Source organism: Octopus bimaculoides, chromosome 12 (assembly GCF_046866305.1).
Source record: "Octopus bimaculoides isolate indiv1 chromosome 12, ASM4686630v1, whole genome shotgun sequence".
Taxonomy (NCBI): domain Eukaryota; kingdom Metazoa; phylum Mollusca; class Cephalopoda; order Octopoda; family Octopodidae; genus Octopus; species Octopus bimaculoides.
Genome location: NC_142939.1, coordinates 7,912,817 through 7,934,964, shown reverse-complemented (window position 1 = coordinate 7,934,964; position 22,148 = coordinate 7,912,817). Strand labels below are relative to the sequence as shown.

At 38.1% G+C, this 22,148-nt stretch overlaps 1 protein-coding gene across 3 annotated transcripts in view; it reads left to right on the top strand.

The window, feature by feature from the left end:
* Window positions 1-21,914, top strand: part of LOC106870419 (uncharacterized) — a 34,543-nt gene extending 12,629 nt beyond the window's left edge. For all 3 annotated transcript variants that reach the window (XM_089360740.1, XM_014916486.3, XM_014916485.3), the window contains 3 exons: window positions 17,302-17,517; window positions 19,882-20,872; window positions 21,639-21,914. In XM_089360740.1, the coding sequence (XP_089216866.1) occupies window positions 17,302-17,517; window positions 19,882-20,872; window positions 21,639-21,675 (1,244 nt within the window). In that variant the 3' untranslated portion in view covers window positions 21,676-21,914. The remainder of the gene's footprint in view (window positions 1-17,301; window positions 17,518-19,881; window positions 20,873-21,638) is intronic.
* Window positions 21,915-22,148: the final 234 nt, after the last annotated feature.

Here is a 22,148-nt window from a genome sequence, read left to right as displayed (position 1 = left end):
TGGTCAAGCATTGTCTTGCAAGAGAATTGGCTTGTCTCTATTGACCAAACTCAGTTGTTTAATTGCAAGTTCACTCATCATTTCATCCAATTGGTTGATGTATACGTCCGTTGTAATTGACTTACCAGGTTTTATGAAGCTGTAGTGGATGACACCAGCGCTGGACCACCGAACAGGCTCTAGTAACCCTTTTTGAAAAATATTCTTTTTTGGATTGTGTTTTGGCACTTCGTCTCTATTCAACCACCGTACGAAACACTTACTTTTATTGAAAAGAATCCATTTTTCATCACACGCAATAATACGATGCAAAAATGTTTCGCTTTTATGCCACGACAGCAAAGAACAGCAAATTTCAAGACCACGTGTCATTTGATGCTCATTCAGTTCGTATGGTACCCATTTGTCCAGATTCTTTACCTTGCCGATTTGTTTCAGATGGTCCAATACAGTTGGAATCGAAACATCAAACCTTGCTGCTCACTCACGCGTAGTTTGAGGTGTATCCGCTTCCACTACAGTTTCCAGCTCATCATTATCCACTTTGGTCTCAGGTCTCTCACAGGACTGATTTTCAAGAGTAATGTCACCTGACCGGAACTTCTCAAACCATCCACGTACAGTGTGCTGATTCGCCACATCTTCACCATACACCTCATTAATGTTTCGGGCCACCTAGAATGCCTTGGTTCCACGAGGCAACTCATTTTCATAAACAACACGAATTTTTTATCTAACCATGGGTTCACAAAAATTGATTTACAAAAGAAAACTCACACTATAATCAAAGACCATGAATTGCATTACGATAAGTGATGATGTAACTCTTCAAAGAATTGTCAGGATAAAACATTAGAGTTAACGACTGTCAAACTTGGTGCATAAGAAAATCGGACATTTCATTCTTAATGATCTGATATAGATATAATATATATCTCATATATATATATATATATATATATATATATATATTAGTGGTCATCCCTTCTTATACACACACACACACACACACACACATACATATATATTTCAAGTGCAATAAAGTTTTAATTCATACACACACATACGGACACAAATATATTTACACACACACATACAGATAAATATCTGTGTGTGTGTGTGTGTGTGTGTGCATAAATATATTTGTGCCCGCATGTTTGTGTATGAATTAATTAAAACTTTATTGCACTTAAATTTTTTGCTTACGCCCTAATTCGAAGTAATTTATGCGTCCGCAAAACATTGTCACGCCCCACCATGGGAAACACTGCATTAGATATTGTCATCTCGCACACCTTTAAAAAGGCGGTGAGTTGATATTCATTCAGAGCTGACCTAAATCTAAACAACAATTTATAAATGTAAGACTCTACCTTTTATCTTTTATATGTTTCGGTGTCTGGACTGAGGCGTCGCCGTTTTCTTTTCGTTTCTTTTTTTTAATTTTTGATTAGTTTTCATTTACTTAGATACATGTGAAGGCATTGCTGTATGATAAAGAAGCTAGGTTTGCAACCACTTTGTTTTACTTTCAGTCATTCAACATATTCCTCTCTCAGATTCACACACTTATTGCAGCGGTCCTTCAGTTTTTCTAAGCCCTGTAAAAGAACTCGGAAGGTTGGGTCTCCAACCAGGCCCTTCACGATACCCTTACAGAACTTTTCAGTAAATTTACTAATGGTCCACAATCTTTACCCAGTTACCTTGATAAATATCCGATCATATTGTCTTATTGTCTTATCTTACGTTAATTTCTACTTTTTTATGTAATTGGGTCATCCAGTAAAATATCAGTTTTACCAAAAGAGGGTTGCTAGGGAAAGGGACCATATGAACGGCGTTAGGTCTTTCATGAGCCCTAGCACTCATATGAGCGGAACTTTACCCGGGTTCCACGGTGTATAATTGACCGAGATAACAACTTTCCCTCCCCTTAGATTAGACACCAGTCCATCTCATGGTTAACTTCCCAACTATTACTGCAGCTCATTTACAACCGAGTGGACTGGTGCAACGTGAAAAGAAGAGTTTTACTCAAGAACAAACTTACTGCTCGTTCCGGGATTCGAAACCACCATCTTACGATCAAGAGCGCAGCGCTCTAGCCACTAGGCCACGCGTCTTCACCAGTCAATGGTCCTTACAATCAGATTTACTACGGTGTAACATAACCGATTCAGTGAATAATGTGAATTTGTGTGCTGAAACAGATTTTGTTGTATCTTGGGAGGGTCATTATGCCAATAATAAACACACGCACTAATTCTATTTCAATTCTTTTATTTTTTTTACTAGTCAACTACTTAAACCATTTAACCAATTAATTAATCTATCGTTTGATCAATTGTTCAGTCAATCAATCAGCAATGTTCTGTCAGAGTCCTTTACTTGCTAATTCGCAACTTCGTCATTGAAATGCCATTTCTGATAAATGGAAATTGTATTGGAGCATGTTGAAACAAAAGTTCTAGTTCATGACCGTGGCTTTAATCCATCACCGGGTTTAAGATCACTACTTGGCTTTTGATGCCTTTAGTAGAGTCCCCTGTTGCAAGCATTCAAGTCAGGCTCCTGATGTAAGGATTATGTCTGCTCTTTCTCTCTTTCTTCTCACCAATTTTAGGCGCCATGAGAAAAAAAACCAGAAAACAAGAAATCATAGGTGTTGCCCATCATCATTTTATTTAGCCAGTAAGTGATAGAAAACGGTATGTTTGTTTTATTGAGAGTAAGAGGGCGAGGTAATTGGCCATGGTCGTTTTAGTGTAATAGTGAACACAATCGTCAGGACTGGATAGCTACTCGTATGTGGATCGAATCCCGCCAGTGGGCCAATATCTTTTTTTTTCCCCTTTCTCATAACTCACACACAAATACACAAACATCCGCACACATGTAGGTAGGTAGGTAGGTAGGTAGGTAAGTACGCGTGTGTATGTATGTATGGATGTATGAATACATACATGTGTTTAGCTGCGCGTGCGCGATTGTGTGTGCGTGTGTATGTGTGTGTGTGTGCATGTGTGTGTGTGTGCCAACAAACAAAACAAAACATCGCTCAGTACATTGCACCAGCTTCTGATCCTGGAGGCGAGTTAACTTCGACCTTCTTCGGAACGTCGATTATTGGTTTTGTTGCTGCAGATGTCTTTCGAGATAAACGTTGTTGTCGAAGGATAATGTTCTAACCTCAAGTGGTTCTTCCTTCCACAAATGTAAGAAATTAGCTCTCTGCCTTGCACCGCCATTTTCATTGCTTTTGTTTTGCACCAATAACAGTGCACAGCTCTGAAATAGCCCCGTGGTTTTCAGGGATCAAAAGCCCGTATTCACTTCTCTTGACCATGCCATTAATCGCGATTCTGTGCTTACCTTCGTCCATATTGTGCTAACTATGTTTACAACGATCCAGGGTTTGGTGTCACTGCCTACGTCTCTGGCTATTTCATTTGTGTTACGCTGGTCCATGGCAAATATTTGCCCCCCACTTTCAATCTTGTATATCAGGTTTACCTCAGTTAAGGTATAAAACTGATACACATGTAAGCAATACATCTTTTAGTTGCTTTCGTGAGAGTATAGAGAAAATTCCTCTTCCTTTTGTACTTTCACGTAACACATCTTTTATTAACCAAACAGTAAACTAGTGTTCTGATTATTACAAAATGCAATGAATTTGCAGACCATTTTCTACGTTCATTTGAGAATTTAGTCTCTGCTTTTTCGGTATCATATGAGTTATTTGAGGCAGGATTTTGAAGCTGCATAACCAACCCTTATCTATTTTTCAAGCATAGGAATTTTCATTCCAGTGGGGAAAGAGTACAGAATTTCTAGTTCTACAATTCTTTCTTGAGCTGAAGCCTGGCCACAATCAAAATGTCTTTGTCATTTGTAACGAAGTTTCTTTTCCCGCTTGGCTTTTGTCTACTATCCTTTGTGTATTTTAGTATGGATATACTTTCCCATGTAAATTCCATTTCTTATTGTGAATTTTTAAAGCTACAAATGACTCTAATGTATTGTTCACACGATTTATATTTGTTTTTTTGTTTCGTTTCTTAACTTTCTTGGTGGGTGTTGGCTTTTAGTTTTGATACCATTATTATGCGCAAAACAGGTCAAGCCAAAAATATTTTGGTCTTTTAATAGCGTATAGATGAGAGTAAATATGTTTACGTAACATGGCACGGAATAAAAGAAGTCCGATCCCAAGCAAGACAGAACAAAATCCAAGAGCCTTAAAAGGCAAAAGCGACACCAAAAGAAAATACGTCTTTATCTGCTAAAAAATAATTATAATAATCAGTTTTACTATAAACACAACACATAACAAAATATATTAACTGCCAAGGACGAGCCCAAATTTTTACCTCGGGGTAATGTCATGGATGATCAAACGTCCTGAAACCTTTTGTTGACATCATCAACAAAAGAGAGAAAGAAACAGACAGACAGACAGACAGACAGAGAAAGAAAGAAAGTAAAAGAAAACCTAACCATCCAGTAAATGTAGCAAAAGCTCAGTTTTGCAAGGGCTCTATTACAGGCATTCCTTTATAATAACCAACAAGTGGATCCATCATTATAATCGTACTACCACTACTACCATTCTAAGTACTATCGTAAGTACTATTGAAAGTACTATTGAAAGTACGATAATTGTTAAGTGTTTCATGGACGTAAAAGTACATCGGTTCGTCTTTAGTATGTGCTGTTTTTATATTCGTTTGTGCGCCCCACCTTTCCTGTACAAACGCGCGCGGGCGCACGCATACACACAAACACACATACACACACACACACACACACACACACACACTCACACTCACACACATGGTAAAGTTTGTCTACCAAATTTCGGTGCCGGTGTAATATGTGATCTACATGCCATTGTGATCTACAGCACCTTAAATCTAGAATAGCTTGTGATCTACATTCAAAATTTTGTTATAAATTTGCTATTGTAATTAGAGGAGTGAGTTAAACATTTAAAAAATGATCTAAAAGTGTTTAAATCATAAAAGTTTTTTTTGTTTATATACCTAACCAAGTAACCGGGTAAATAGATGAATGTTAAATGTAGATCAAAAAGTCGGTGTAGCTCACAAACTATACCATTTGAGCTAAAGTAGATCACAAGCTATGCCAGAAACATGTATGTAGATCACATACTACACCGCACCCAAATTTCATTCATAAGGCATTAAACAATTTGAAGTCGTAATAGAAGATGCTCACACCATGTGCCACGCTATGGAATCAAACTCGAACCCATATGTTTGCCAAGCGAACTTTTTAACCAGATGGCAATGTCCGCTCTTAAAAATCAAAATCATGCTTTGTGTTGAAGGCTTATTAATTTGTTTGTTTGTGTGTCTATCTATGTGTAATACACGTGTATGTACGTATGTATATGCCTACTCATACGTTGTCTGTATTGTAAAGTACGCTATCTCACAAATTTCACTATAGCTCAGCATGGCGAAGCACGTGACTGAAAGAATCTGACGACAACAAAATGTCGACAGACAATGTATTTCCATAATGAAATACAGAAATATCGAACAACATTCATCAAAAGTATTCATTGAAATTTATTCTTGGAGCACATATAAATATTTCAAACAATTGAGATAATCACACTGAAAGTTATATAGCGGAACAATACTGTATTATTTCCTTATACTCAAAGAAATATTACAAGCGCCTTCCTATTCGCAATATGCAGGATTTTTATGTTTGTTATAAATTTTCTTTTTGTTTTTATTATTTCTATTCTTTCCTTTTGCCTCTGTCCCTTCCTTATCTCTCACGCATTAAAAATTAACCTGACTGTGGGAACCTTCTGAGAAAATATTCATTACGGAAAGAGAAAGAGAAAGCAAGAGTAGGAGTGGCGTTCTATATCGAAAATATATTTATAGATTTAGTTCTAAACATAGTTACACAAACACACACACACACACACACACACACACACACACAGAGATGATATGTATCGGGGTATGCATACAGACACAGTCAAACTCAGACAGACATATCCACATATATATATATATACATAGGGTGTGGAAGAAAGAAAAAAAAGAAAGATAGAAAGAGTTTCACGTGCGAAATGATAATAGTATCACGAGTCTCTGCACATGGTATGCATAGAGGAAATTGTGGCACGTTTTCTGACATTCTTGTTTCTCCGTTTATTGTTTGTTTCTCCTCGGACCCCAAATAAATCTAAGAAATAATCATATTTAGACATTTTTTTCCTTCAGGTACTTTTCTTATTACCTTTTCACACCGCTATCATTCATTGATCGTGCGAACAATTAGAACCGTAAGACTTAGAATTACGATTACTAAACCTTCCCATTCTTATAATGATGGGGGCATTCGAATCGCGTTGGCGATGCGACATTATTTTCCTGTCTTTTTCCACATTATTTATCTATCCTTAGATGTCTGCATATTTCTTCATCTCCTTGAAAAATCACGATCATTTAAATCCATTCCAACAAATTGTTTTCCTTTGGCTGTGAGCCAAACTATGAACATACACGCACACACATACGCACGCGCATGCATACATACATACATACATACATACGCACGTACATACATACATGCATACATACATACATACATACATACATACATACATACATACATACATACATACACTGGTTCGCAAGGAAACAGGAATACCAAAATTACACACTACCTCTTTGTGGATGACTTGAAATTGTATGCCAACATATGCATGAGATGAAAAAAATCCTTGATCAGGTTACAACAATCTCAAAGGATATAATGTTGGAATTTGGTCAATATAAATGTTGCTATATGGTTGTGAAAAGAGGGAAAACTGTAAACTAGACTAGCAGTATCTACAACAATGGCTTAACTGTTACATGTTCCTAGGGGTAGATGAAAACATATCTTACGACGATACCTGTAACAAGACACAAGTCATTAAAGAATATTACAGTCGGATAAGCAAATTATGGACAATCTTGGGGTTGGGGACAAGTCTATTACATCGATCCCAATACTCAACTGATATTTATTTTTATCGACCCCGAAGGGATGAAAGGTAAAGTCGACCTCGGCGGATTATGAACTCAGAACGTAATGACGGACGAAATACCACCAAGCATTTTGTTCGGCATGCTAACGGTTTTATCCCGATAATAATAATAATTACAAGTCGCTGGGACTACTTTAGTCATATCTACTTAGGAGTTGGAATAACTACGCGTTCTTGTTGGAAGTTGTGCAACCTGAATAAGAAAAAGAGCCCTTATTAATGAGTATTTGTTCACTTCTAATAATAATAAACTAGAAAATAGAAACATGGGTTGTAGAACGTATATATATGTTATTTCAAAATAATGCATGCAAATGTTACATGCAGAAAAAGGGTAAACCAATACGTACATCTGCATTGAAGGAAAGATAAAGAAACCTAACGTGAAGAAGTGAGACAGTGTATAGTGTTGCAGAAGGAGAGAACATCTTCAAAACAATTTAAATTACACACAAATACCGGCATATATAATACTAGATACACATATGATAAGCAAAAACATGTACATATACACACGGACGTACGTCCAATACCAATAGCACATATGTGCGTGTGTGTGTGCGTTTGTAGAAGTATTGGAGAGGAGTTACTTTTATGAGAAAATGACGTGTCTAAAATATTTCAGAATTCTAGATATCCTATGTCTTCAAGAAGACTAACACTGGATATGTTTTGAGAAATAGTTGTTGGACAAAAATGGGATTTCTTATGCTTTCGGGGGGAAAATGGTGTAAGTGTAGCTGTGTGGTAAGAAATTCGCTTCCAAACAACATAGTTTCGGGTTCAGTCCCGCTGCGTGACACCCTGAGGAAGTATCTTCTATAATCGCGGGCCGAGATTATGTGGTAGGCAGAAACTGAAAGAAACCCGTCACGCGTGCGCATGTGTGTGCTTGTGTGTATGTGTGCGTGTATGTGTGTGTGTGATTGTGTGTATACGTACAAATATATATGAGTGCGCGATATGTGGGGATGTGCGAGAGCATGACACTCTATTCGCTGTATCGACGCCATTAGTTCAGGTGCGAATATTGTTATACCTTTATAAACCGAACAACCTTATTCCCGTGAGGGTGACCTCCCATATCAGCATCACGTGACCGTTAAATTAACATTAGCGAACCGTAAACAATGTGTTCGACCGCCATGTTATTTTATTTGTTGATGCATGTTTTCAATTCAAAATAGTTGACTAAAACAAATAAACAGAAGAGATAAAACAGATATCAAGTGTTAGCGGAAACCTAATTTCAATCTGTTTGGCTACGGTTGACGAATTTGATTAGTCATACTCTACTACCGGCATTAAGCACTTTTCTTTCATTGCCATTAACAAATGCGTTTTGATATGCATGCATACATACATACATACATACATACATACATACATAAATATATACATACATACATATATATATATATATATATATATATATATATATATATATATATATAGAGAGAGAGAGAGAGAGAGAGAGAGAGAGAGAGAGATGTGTGTATTTTCCCTTGTTAACAATTAACACAGAAAAAAATAGATAAATAGTTAGTATTTCTTCATTTCCCTGAAGAGAAGATTACATTGTTTTACACCATTTTATTCCTTTGGAATAATACCAATGATATCTTCGAAACATGTGACGGAAGTAAAAGAATTTGGATAACACCTGCGTTTAACTCCATATATATATATATATATATATATATATATATATATATATATATATATATATTACCCAAAAAATGGTTTAAAATGGTTTAAAATACATTTTTAAAAAAAGTCTATTCCCAGTTACTTAAGTAGTTTCACAATTCCCGTGATTTTCAAAAGTAGTGAGATCTGGAGAGTCCTTTAGCTATATTATACTCAAGATTTTAATGGACATTTATCATAGATTATTTGTGTGACAGTTCTTCGTGTTTAATTGATAGTGCTGGTAAGCTGGCTGGTGGAGTTTTCTTGTTATGTATGGAAATATATATATATGTGTGTGTGTATATATATAAATACACACACACATGCATACATTTATACATACACACACACACGCACATATATATCTGTAATGACTAACAACTGAATGTGTGTTCCCCACTCTCTCCACCTCCAGTTGTCATATCCTCGATTTTCCGCTGAAACAAAGGTTGGGGAGCTGATAGTGTTCCATGCTTTTTCGCAACTACACAAGAAATTAAAGTCATTAGTAAGAGTATGGAAGTTGCTGACACGTCATGAGAACGTTGGGTAAATTGTCTTGCGGTATTCGTTCTGTCTCTTTCCGATCTGATCTGAAATACTGCCCATGTCAACATTGCATTTCATCCTTTCGGGATCTTGGTCGTTAAATAAGTACCAGTCTTTCCCCACCCACCTCTCTTTCTCTCTCTCTCTCAGTATGTTCGGCTCTGACAAGTATAAAAAGGGCCCAACACATACTGTCTATCACAATGGTGCCTCATGGCTCTATCAGGGATTGAGGACTCAAGGCAAGGCAAAATATGTATGTCAGCTTTGGGGCGGTGGGGGCTAGTCGATTACATCGACACCAGTACTCAACTAATATATATTCTATCGACTACGAAAAGATGAAAGGCAAAGTCGATCTCGGTGGAATTTGAACTCAGAACTTGAAGACGGACGAAATGCCGCTAAGCATTTTGCCCGACGCGCTAACGATTCTGCCAGCTCGCCGCCTTATGTTTTGTGAATGCATATATTAAATTTTGATATATTAATACTTAAACATATCGTGAAGATTTCCTTACTATAAATAAGTGTGTGTGTGTGTGTAAATGTATATACAGAACGAGAGAAAGATAGATAGATGATAAACAGACAGACGGACAGACATAGACAGACAGGCAGGCAGGCAGGCAGGCAGGTAGGCAGGCAGATAGATAGACAGACAGACAGATAGACAAACAGACAGACAGACAGACAGACAGACAGATAGATAGATAGATAGATAGATAGATACATTTCTTTTATTAGCCACACAGGGCTCAACGAAGATGGGACAAATACAATGTAGAGCTTTTCTTTTTGGGAGGGGGAAGGAAGGAAAAAAAAAAAAAAAAAAAAAAAAAAAAAAATTGGTGGTGTCGATCAAAAGGGATCGTAGGAAGGGAAAAAGGGGCAGTTCGATCAAAAGGGATCGAAAAAAAAAAGAAAAGGAAAGGCCGATCAATAGGGATCGTGTATCACACAGTAATGTTCTCGTGTAAAAAGAGGGGAGGACAGTTTAGGTTTAGCCGTGGAAGGAAAAGCCCACGGAAAAGACCACGGTAACCTTGGTCAATATTCTCATTGAAGAAACTATAACAGTAAGTGACTCTCTTTTGCCTTTTTGTTTTATTTTTTTTTTTTTTCTTGTTCATAGGGTTATGCTCAAGATGGCTCCGTCGTTCACACGTGCCATCCTTGCTACATTCACCCATCTTTTTTTTAAGCATTCACTAGACAAGACTTCCCTTTCTACTCTCAACTTCCTCTTCAGGTGATACTTGAAGAAGTTGATGAGAGATTGCCCAGAGAGGAAAGTCTTTGTCTCTAGACCTTTCAGACGCGTCCACCATACACATTCTTTCGCCATAGCCACAAGTACGATGAAAATAGCTCTTCCTTCCCGTTTAAAGGAAGGAGGCGCGACAATATTCACGATAGACTCGGCTGATAGACCGACTCGTCCCACACGCGATAGCAGTTGTTCGACGTAAGCCCACAGCTCGGAAATGGTGGGACACTGTACGAGTGCGTGCAGAACGGTTTCGTCGCTCTGCCGGCATCTCGGACAGGTCGGCCCCGTGTTTCTCGAGCCATGCCTGTAGAGCTTATCCCGAACGGGTAGTGCTTCTCGATAGCACTGCCAGGCCAGGGATCTCTGGAAGTTGTCCATAGGTCCCGGCCCGAAGGTCGTCTTAAACAGGCGGGTCAGGTATTCCTCGTCGACGCCCAGGTTCGCCCCGAGATCGTCGTCGTACCTTCCCTCCACTAATCCACTATAGAATGCGTTAGTTGTGATGCAGTCGCTCAAGGTTGACCCGGGTTGTTGGAGTTGCCGAAGAGCAGCGCGACACTCGCGGTGCCATTCGCCCTTCCTCGGCCTCTTCTTGATCCATGACTGCAGTTCGGTCATGGAGACGAGCTGCGGGAAAGCGCGCCGCACAAACGGTGACCACACCTGTTCACCGCTGTCTACGTAGAGCCGGAGATGTCGCAGTCTCAGCGCGTGTCTGCGCATCATCAACCACGGCATGCCCAGTCCTCCTTTTAACGGGTGTTGGCAGCAAACGGATCGCCTAACCATCGGAACGCTTCCTTTCCACAAGAAGCGGAAGAGGATGCGCTCCAGTTTGGTGATGGTAGGGTCGGGACAAGGAACGACGGTCAGGCGGTAGTAGATGACGGACGCGATGTACGTGTTCGCCACCTCCGCCCGACCTTTCAGGGAAAGCTTCCTCTCGGCCCATTGCCGGGCTAGAGTGGCCACCCTTCTCGTTATCTCGTCCCAGTTCTTCTCCGTTTGGAGGTCTGGACCAAACCAGACCCCGAGCATCTCAACCGGACCGTCAGTCCAACGTCCCACGACGGAGGCGCTACTTGACGGCATGGGGTTGCTTCTCCAGGTGCCGAGCCGCAAGCCCACTGACTTATCCCGGTTGATTTTCGCTCCCGTTACCGCTTCGTAGTCTCTCAGTGTCTCGCCGACAAGCTCGATGTGCTTTTGGCTAGACACTATGACGGTGACGTCGTCCGCGTATGCCGACACGCTCGTCCCGCATCCCAACTCTCGCGGGATGCCCCTCAGCGTCGCCAGCTTCCGCAGTAGTGGCTCGAGAGTCAACACGTACAGAAGCGACGAGAGGGGGCATCCCTGACGGACCGAACGTGCAATGTCGAAGGGTCTTGATAGATGCCCATTGACGCGAACTACCGAACGGATGCCTCTGTACAAGGCAGCCATCCAGCCGCGGAAAATGGGACCGAAGCCGGCTGCTATGAGGACAGCCTCCAAGTATAGATAGATAGATAGATAGATAGATAGATAGATAGATAGATAGATGAAATGCGTCATTACAGCCTCAGACAAAGTGTCTTTGTTGTATTTGTTCCGGTTGCTTTCCCTCTAAGCTTAAATCCCGCTGAGGTCATCTTTACCTTTCATCATTCCGCGATCGATAAAATGAATAGCAACGACTTGGGAGAACGGTCAGAGCAGTAGACTCGATGTTTTGTGTTATTTGCTCGGGTCCGTAAGTTCTGAGTTAACTTGCAACGATACTGCCGCTAAACTGTTTATATGTGTTTGTGTGTGTCTATGTATGTATGTATGTATGTATGTATGTGTGTATATATATATATATATATATATATATATATATATATATATATATATATATATATATATATATATATATATATACATTATTACAATTAAAAGGGTAAAGGATTATCAATTTATTAATAAATTAATAATTAATAATTTTTACCAAGCCCTTCGGTATGTAGGCATCATTATCGGTGTGGAACTTATTTAAAAGTTCTTATACATTTATAAACAAAATTAAGGGATCAGCAAACAGGTTGCTTCACCACATACCGAAGTTCAGAAATAGCAGCTAAAAATGCTGAAACTCCAACAGATAGCAGTTACCCGCAACTCACATAGGCAAAATAAGAAGAAAAATAACGAACTAAACTAGCCATAGTTAATCATAGACATGTTTCTGGTTTAGGAGAATAAAGACTCTTCATTACCTCATCGGTATGATATTCCTGTTGTAAATTCGACGATACTGGCAAATGTGCATGCATGATCTAGCGCCATCATTGCAGTCGACACATTTTGAAAGTATCTCCAAATCCACATAGGCGAGCCAGCCCATCATCTTCCCTCACGGATTACCATGTGCGTCGCAGGCGGTACCGCAGAAAATCTGTGGTTTACTATCCGGGAGTGAATAATTAATTATTACAATTAAAAGAGTATCTGCTATCTGTTGGAGTTTCAGCATTTTTAGCTGCTTTTTCTGAACTTCGGTATGTGGTGAAGCAACCTGTTTGCTGATCCCTTAATTTTGTTTATATATATATATAACTCTTCGAAACGCCGGTGTTTTAATGGTGGATTTAGTAGACGGAAACTGCAAGAAGCACGTCGTGTGTGTGTGTATATATATATATGTAGTGAAACTACCTCCCGCCATTAGATACAAACTACTATCGCCATTCTTCTCATTTAAATATAAATAAATGTGAGCGTAGTAGAGAACCCATTCCTTGTCATCACGTGACTGATCATTATTCGAATCAGCAACTTCTTCGAACCGTTCCCGCCAGAACGCAAACTGACCAATCACGGCCCCTAATAAGGTCACATGATAGAGTATATTTCTACCATCTGGTGAGCCAATAGTTTGTTATAAATAGCTTTAACTCGGCGGCCAAATTTGTCTCGGTCCAGTTTCTCTTTGAGAACTGTTCCGTGTACCACACGACAGCAGCAGCAGCCAGCGACCACTTCAGCAGCTTCGTCCAGCCACGATGACCTCCGCCGTCACCACATCAGCAACAAGAGTCTACGACTACTATCCAGCATCATTGTCATGACCAACACGATTACTACAAGCAGCCTCTACGCCACCAGCGTCAACACGACTTACTATGTACACCACACCAAACTACCGCGGCACATCTCTCTCTTCGATTCTGTTAGGTGACTCAGCTTCACCACGGTAAATAAACAGACAAGAGTTATTAAACAGACAAGAAATTCTCAGCCAGCGACGAACATCTGTATAACAATAATCACGGCCCGGCATCGATGCCACGACATCACAACTAGTGATCAGCACTGCCACACTCAGCCTCTCCTCACTTTCACATACAGAACTTTTCCTATAGTGTACTAACGAACTGGTATAATTGCTCACGTGTCATTTACTGACTCTTTCTATCTGCTGTAATAACTCACACATGTATCACTCACATACACACTTTTCTTTGTACGACGGCCTGTCTTTGATTATGTTCTTATATGTCGCATTCACACTCTCACACAGACATACATCTTTAACGCCATAATAAATATCTCTGTTATTCATCTTATACGGTTGTGGTCTTTCATTACTGGTCATCTATGTTATCGTCGCATAACATATCATGTATATCATCATTTGATATATATATTTTGTGTTCGACCGTGTGACGCGTTTAAATAAAAGGAGTCCTCTGTTTTTCCATTCGTCACCATTTCTCCTTTTTGAGTTCGAACGGTCGTCCCTTACATATATATATATATATATATATATATATATACATGTGTGTGTGTGTGTGTGTGTGTGTGTGTGTGTGTGTGTGTGCATTTACAAAAGTATTTATGCACCGTCGCGTGTATATTCCTGAAGTCGATTTCTAGCGTTATTCTCCCCTTTTTGACCTCACATATTTGAAATCTCAACTTTTTTTTTCTACTGAACCAAATTTCAAATTTTGCAGCTCAAAATGTAGCTTAGGAGGTGACCAATTTAAAAATATATAAACATCATCAAATTTGGTATTAAAAAAAAAACTGAATTAGTGACAAAGCTTAGATGTAGTCGCGAGTGAGTAAATGTTGACCGTAACAATATTATTCACACACTGCCGTGTGTGAATGATATTTATTACAATATAGTGTATTCTATGAGTACGAGGTAAATTTTTGCAAGATACCTAAATACTGAATTGAATCAAACATTTTACAATATTGGTTTCCAATTTTAGCTGAAGGCCATCAAATCCGGAGGGGAGGGAAGTTGAGTACATCGACCTCAGTGCTCAGTAATTATCGAGTACTGAAAAGATAGAAGGCAAAGACGACCTGTGCGGAATTTAAACCCAGAATGTAGAGACTGGCGAAATACTACGAAGTTTTCACTCTGCGTGTTATCGACTCTGACAGCTCGTCGTCTTAGTCTTGTAATAAGGAATAATATTACTTGAAAATTGTTTTACGTGCTTTCGGCACTCTTTTTACTCTTTTTACTCTTTTTACTCTTTTATTTGTTTCAGTCATTTGACTGTGGCCATGCTGGAGCACCGCCTTTAGTCAAGCAAATCGACCCTAGGACTTATTCTTTGTAATGCCTAGTACTTTTGCCGAACCGCTAAGTTACGGGGACGTAAACACACCAGCATCGGTTGTCAAGCGATGTTGGGGGACAAACGCAGACACACAAACATACACATACACACACACATATATATATACACATATACGACGGGCTTCTTTCGGTTTCCATCTACCAAATTCACTCACAAGGCTTTGGTCGGCCCGAGGCTATAGTAGAAGACACTTGCCCAAGGTGCCACGCAGTGGGACTGAACCCGGAATCATGTGGTTGGTAAGCAAGCAACTTATCACACAGCCACTCCTGCGCCTATATTTAGCTTGTATAATAACTTTCTTCATTTTGAATATTTTTGTAAAAAGATTAGCACCACGACACTCGTCTTGATGAGTTCTATCATATGAGCTAAACAAAAACGAAACTTTTATACAAAAGAAAATGTTTAGATTTTGAATTTACTTTTAGGCGTTACCACTGTTTTCGGCACATTTGGCCCCACTAATTTTCTCACTTCAATTTATATATATATATATAAATAATTAGCATCATGGGATTCCTGTGGCCAAGATCTATCAGAAAATTTAAATTTAAATTTAGTTTTCTTTTGAAGGAAGAATAATATTTGAAATCAAAGTCGATTTCAAGCGTCAACGATCTTCGCTTTTACGTAAATCCAGAGAAGTGATATTAGGTATCATTCTTCAGCTTCGAACTTTTTATATTTATTGGTTTGATCAAAACGATGACATTGTTAAGTCTATGGCCTTGATAGGCACTCCATGATCGATAAGATCGACGCGGTTATTGCTTCTCAACTGATGTTTAGTTCCAAATTTATACCGAATATCACTTAGAAATGAAGTTTTTATCATCTAGTGTAATTTAGATGAGTCAGACAAGAAAATTGTGTGAAAAACCAGCAGAAAATTTCTAGAGTCACTGGCCTTGCTAGAAACAGAAACCAAATCTACTTCAAATCATCCCTACCGTTTTAGAAAAAGGAAGGGTACATTGAATAAAGAAGTCGTAGATATATCTGATATAAAGATGTCTTGGTCCTGATTGCAAAGCCTTTGATCATAAATCTGCTGGTTCGCAGTTGACAATAACAACAATGAAAACAACAAACAGAAGAACATATTGGATAACTTAGTTGAATATCTACAATGTAAAACAAGACCTTAATGATCACATTTGGACCGTCTTTGATCAAAACTGACCAAGGTTAAAAATCCTGGTAATTATAGAAATAACATCATCAACAGTAATAACAATGCTCCTAAAGAACAGAAGTCATCTTGATAGTTTTCGTTCTGGACGAAGTTCAAGACTAATATAAACCTTGCATACAAAGCTCACAGAATTGAAGCCGGGATCAATATAAAGCAAAGAAGAGGCATCAACAACAACTGGAACAGCAACGCTAAAACGACAGCAAGCAGCTTTAGAAGTTTCCTTAGTAGTTATTGATTTATGGCTTATCAAATAGTAGACTAATCCATCAGGTTTGCGTTTTTGCCTTTGATGTTTATTCAAAAACCTTCAGTTTTAACCACACATTTACACTAAATTTTTTCTTGAAGCCACAAGGAGCCTTACATAATACCGCTGTTCAAACATGGCTGTATCTTCAGTGATAGAAAACGCAAAGCTAATGTTTTCATGGACAGAATTATAACCCATTGCCAGATCTCAGGAAAATCTGCTACATATCTCCCTTAGCTAGACAAGATGGGGGTATCTTTCCATGAAAATAGCGAAAATTCAGTATTCCGGACTTGAGCTCTACCCGCAAAACAGTAGCTCAGTGATTTACTTAAACATTTAGCTTCTAAAAAGAATATATAGAATACATGAAGACATCTGGTTGTAATTATGCTGCCTGCAGGATAGTCCAGAGTTGTTCTAACATCAAATTAAGTTAGTCCAGAATCACCAGCCATTCAATAATTCTTAAACTATTCTGTCTGATTGTTTTGCAATCTTGTGTGTGTTGTGTGTTTATTTCGGAGAAATATATTTCAGTGAGATTTCTTCTATTCGTTTCCTGAGAGATAAAATAAAGAAACTTATAACTTATACATATTTGTCTAAATTTTCTTCCAGATTCTCCTTGCTTGACACAGAGCGGGATCATACCACATCCGAAGAAATGCCACTTGTACTACAACTGCAGTTTAAGCAGCGAATCAGCATTGTGGGCGTATTACGAAATGTTCACCGTAGAATGCAATTACCCACAGCTCTTTGATTCCGAACAGTTGAGATGCCGTGAATTCCTCAACAACAATTGTAATGGCCGTTTCGAGCCTGTTGATCCTTGTAAGTAGTTATTACTGTTGTCATTTTTATAGTTGTTGTTGTTGTTCAGTCCTATGTCATCTTTGATTAAATTACTCTAAGGTAAGAAATCTACTGCAGGGGTTTTCAAACTTTTTGACTTGCGGACCCCTTTATAGTTCAGGTTTTACCTTAGGGACCTTATAAACGCTTATGAAATTTATACATAAATATTTGCTTAAAATAACATATATTTTTGCATTTATTTATTTAACAGTATTTAACAAATAGGTTTATTGTCAATTAAAAGATTTCGATAAAAAACATATATAAAATCAAATTGCCCATAAAAAGTATTTGCTGTCTACGGACCCCCTGTCTTGTCCTTGTGGACCTCCTGTGGTCCGCGGACCACAGTTTGAAAACCCCTGATCTACTGAATAACCATGTGCAATCTGTGCCGATGATGGCTATTGAACCAGAAACAAGTGACCACAACTTTTCTCTTATCTACAGACAATAAACCTGCCTATTTTCTTGGCATATCAGTTTCAGAGAGTCCTTCAGTCTTGATATTATCTCCCCTTCTCAAGTGCAGCTGATCTTAACTGCCATTTAGTAATTATGAAACATCCTCTAGAGGCGGGGATAATTTTAATAAGTCAAGACTTTATGCTGTATATTATTTGGCATGCTTGTATCTAACTGTGTTATCCCATATTTACCGACCATTTTTTATCTATAGACCCCTTTGGTTACTATTTTATTCTGGAGCCATTCAATGTTTAAAATCTAGTTTTATAGATACTTTCAAAATTCCTATTTTGCTATTCACACATTCCCTTGCATAGGTTTGCACTCGTACTCTCTAAGAGAATATGCTTCAGTTACCAGAAACATTTTGAACTTTGCAGAAGCTTAGAGAAAGAAACCTAGCAATTTCTTGCAATAAATACACCTAAAGCAAGATTTTTCTTACGCTCCCTTAAAATACTACAGTGGATCCCCAGTTCATTATTTTGCATACACAGTTAAGAACCACTGTAGTAGACGAATGAAAACTTTGGTAACAGTAAGTTTGTTGCTGAAAATCCGTTGAGGCGGCATATTGAAAATGTACTTTACTCTTTACTCTTTTACTTGTTTCAGTCATTTGACTGTGGCCATGCTGGAGCACCGCCTTTTAGTCGAGCAAATCGACCCCAGGACTTATTCTTTGTAAGCCTAGTACTTATTCTATCGGTCTCTTTTGCCGAACCGCTAAGTTACGGGGACGTAAACACACCAGCATAGACTGTCAAGCAATGTTGGGAGGACAAACACAGACACATACACACACATATATATATATTAGTTTATGTATATATTAATATTATCTCAGTTATTAAAACTTTCGATAATTTAAATACGTTAATGGTTATCAGAGGTAGCAAAATTACACTAAAAAACAAGATATCCCAGCCGCTTTACAGGTTGATATACCGAGTTAAAGTGATACATTTTGAGAAGATATGGATAATAATAATAAATGGAGCAAAACGCATGTCAATGAAAGTTCATTGACATGCGTTTTGCTCCATCTATTATTATCCACACACATATATATATATACACATATATACGACGGACTTCTTTCAGCAGGTGCATGCAGACTCACTGGTGTCAGATACATCGTTGCCGGACACGAGTTGCGTGTGGTCAGTGGCGAATGCCAAAGACCAAGAACAGTCAAGAACTATCCTTCTTATAGAGACAAGAAGGCTCCCAGATTGACCCACAATATGGCCTCCTTGAAATTTGGACAGTTCCAAGGCTTCTTTTGTACGTGGCATGATTAAACAGTCACATATAGAACCTGAAATATAAAAATGTCAATCAATAAAAAAAATATAAACCTTTGTAATTTAAAATAAACATAAAACGATGTTTTATGGGGTGTCTATAGGCATACACACACACACACACACACACACACACACACACACACACACACACACACACACACACACACTTTCTTAAAAAAAACTCTATCTTGTATTCTAAATATCCATTTGAACACCTGTCTGCATCTGTGTGTCTGTGTGTCTCTCTCTCTTTCTCTCCCGCTCTCTCTCTCTCTTTCTCTCCCGCTCTCTCTCTCTCTCTCGCTCGCTCTTTCTTCCTCTCTGTCTATTTATTTTGCACATTTCTCTTACTTTCTCTTACTTTCTCTCTCTCTCTCTCTCTCTCTCTCTCTCTTCTTTCTGAATGTGCCCTTAACGTTCTTTCTCTTCTTCATTCAGCTTTTCTCCTTTTTCAAGATAACAGATTCTTCGTTTAAGTTTGCTTAAACTCTTTTTTTTTTCTTCTTTTCTGTTACTGTTTCATTCATTATTATCACAACTTTTTCTTTCTTTACATTATAAGGTGAATACCGAAGGAACCAATGTCTTCGTTCTCATTGCCAACCTTGTAGTTTGCGTTTTGGAAGCTGTAGAGGCCGACCAGATGGAATTTACCCGCAGCATGAATTTAGTTGGACACCAAAATATTTTACGTGTTACTACGAAAGAGCTATTGCACATGACTTATGTGAACCGCCAATACCGATATTTTCCCCAATCGAAAATCAATGCGTCTCCTATGACATGGTCCCAAAAGAACATGGAGGGCTGAGACCTGACTGTAAGATCCGTGCTAATGGACATTACGCAGACGAAATGGGTCGCTGTAATTTTTACTTCCAATGCGATAACGCTAAATTCCAAGGTTTCCATAAATGTAATTATGGTTTCACATTCAACCCGATTTTAAAGATATGCCAATCACCAGATCAAGTTCCTCCTCCCTGTGGATCAGGTAGTCCACCGAGTTGTGTAAAACGACCCGACGGCTTCTATGCTGATTTAGCAGGTCGTTGTTCATATTATTTTGAATGCAAACAGTCTGTTTTCAAAGGTTTCCATAAATGCTCCAGGAGTCATGCTTTCAACCCTTATAAGCATAGCTGTGTGAGGGGAATCGGATCACAAATCAAACCATGCGGTATTCAAGACAATCCTTGTCAAAATCGTTTGACTGGCTTTTATCATTATAATTCTTCAAGCTCCCAGTATTATGAATGCCATGAAGGGTTGTTTATTCATTTTGGAACATGTCCAAACGGTCAGATCTTCAACCTTTCGTCAAAACAATGTGAGATAGCAGAAATGAAAGATTATTGTGCAAACAAAGCTGATGGACGCTACAAACACCCCAGAGCAGAATGCATTGCCTTCCTTGAATGCAAACAACATACGACCTTCCGGGTGGCCCAGTGTAGTGATAAATTGAATGGAACGCGATTCAATTCGCTAACAAGGTCATGTGACCAGCCACAAAATATATGTCCGCCATGTGGCTACAAATGGTTTGATTGGTATGTATGATATATGTTATTTTGACCTATTCTAACTTATCTTTTACACATTTTGATAATATTGTTTGACATGTATTTTGGTGTTTTATTTTGTCATGGCAATATAGTAAGGATTGTCTTTGGACATTTTGCAACAAGTATGGACTTGACAGAGCAAAAAAGTGGTATGAACATAAACCCGAAGGCATCATTGAAAATGATAATGCAAAGATCCTGTGGGATTTTACGATTCAGTGCAACCATGAGATAGAGAATAGGAAACCAGACATAGTGTTACTTGAGAAAGAAAGCAAACGATGCTGGATCATAGATATAGTACGCCTATCTTACAACAAGGTATGCGATAAGGAAGAAAGAAAAGTCGATAGATATGACAGGTTAGCATGGGAAGTTAAGAGTTGTGGTCGCTGAAAAATGTGGTAGTAATAACAATAATAGTTGGAGCCTTGGGAACAGTGAGTAAAAATCTTGAGAAGTACATGGAACAAACAGGGGCTGCAATAAAGGTGGGCACTTGCAGAAAACAGCACTCCTTGGAACCATTTGAATATTCTGGATTGTGCTCAAAAATTGCGGGTATTACCTTAGTTAACTGGTAGTGAACAGCTGACACCGTAGTACATCTCCAGCATTAGAAGCTATGGAAGGACAATAATAATAATAATAATAATAATAATAATAATAAGTTAATAATAATAATAAGTTAATAAATAAATTAATTAACTAATTGTTTCATTGATAATGTTTTTGTGTTTTTATTTCACAGCCCTTCATACATCGAAAGCACTACTAAACTTTCATAACCTGGACCAACAAACAATCCATCTGACCAAACTATGGTGCTACTGTCATACACAAAAGAATATTTACCAAAACTAGATTCATTGGGCTGAGCAACGAAAAAAACTATCACATCACTTGTTTATTTTATTATGTTTTTCATTTCATTTTGAAAATTGTCTTTCGTTTTTTGTCTGCAAAACGGTTCGCAACTTTTTTATGAATAGATAGACTTGACACAGTAATGTAATGTGTGTGTGTGTACGTGCATGCATGTGCATCTGTGTGTGTATATATATATGTATGTGTTTATGTATATATATATATATATATATATATGTCTGTATACATATATATATATATATATATATATATATATATATACATATATATATATATATATATATATATATATGTCTGTATACATATATATATATATATATATACATATATATATATATATATATATATATATAATATATATATATATATATAT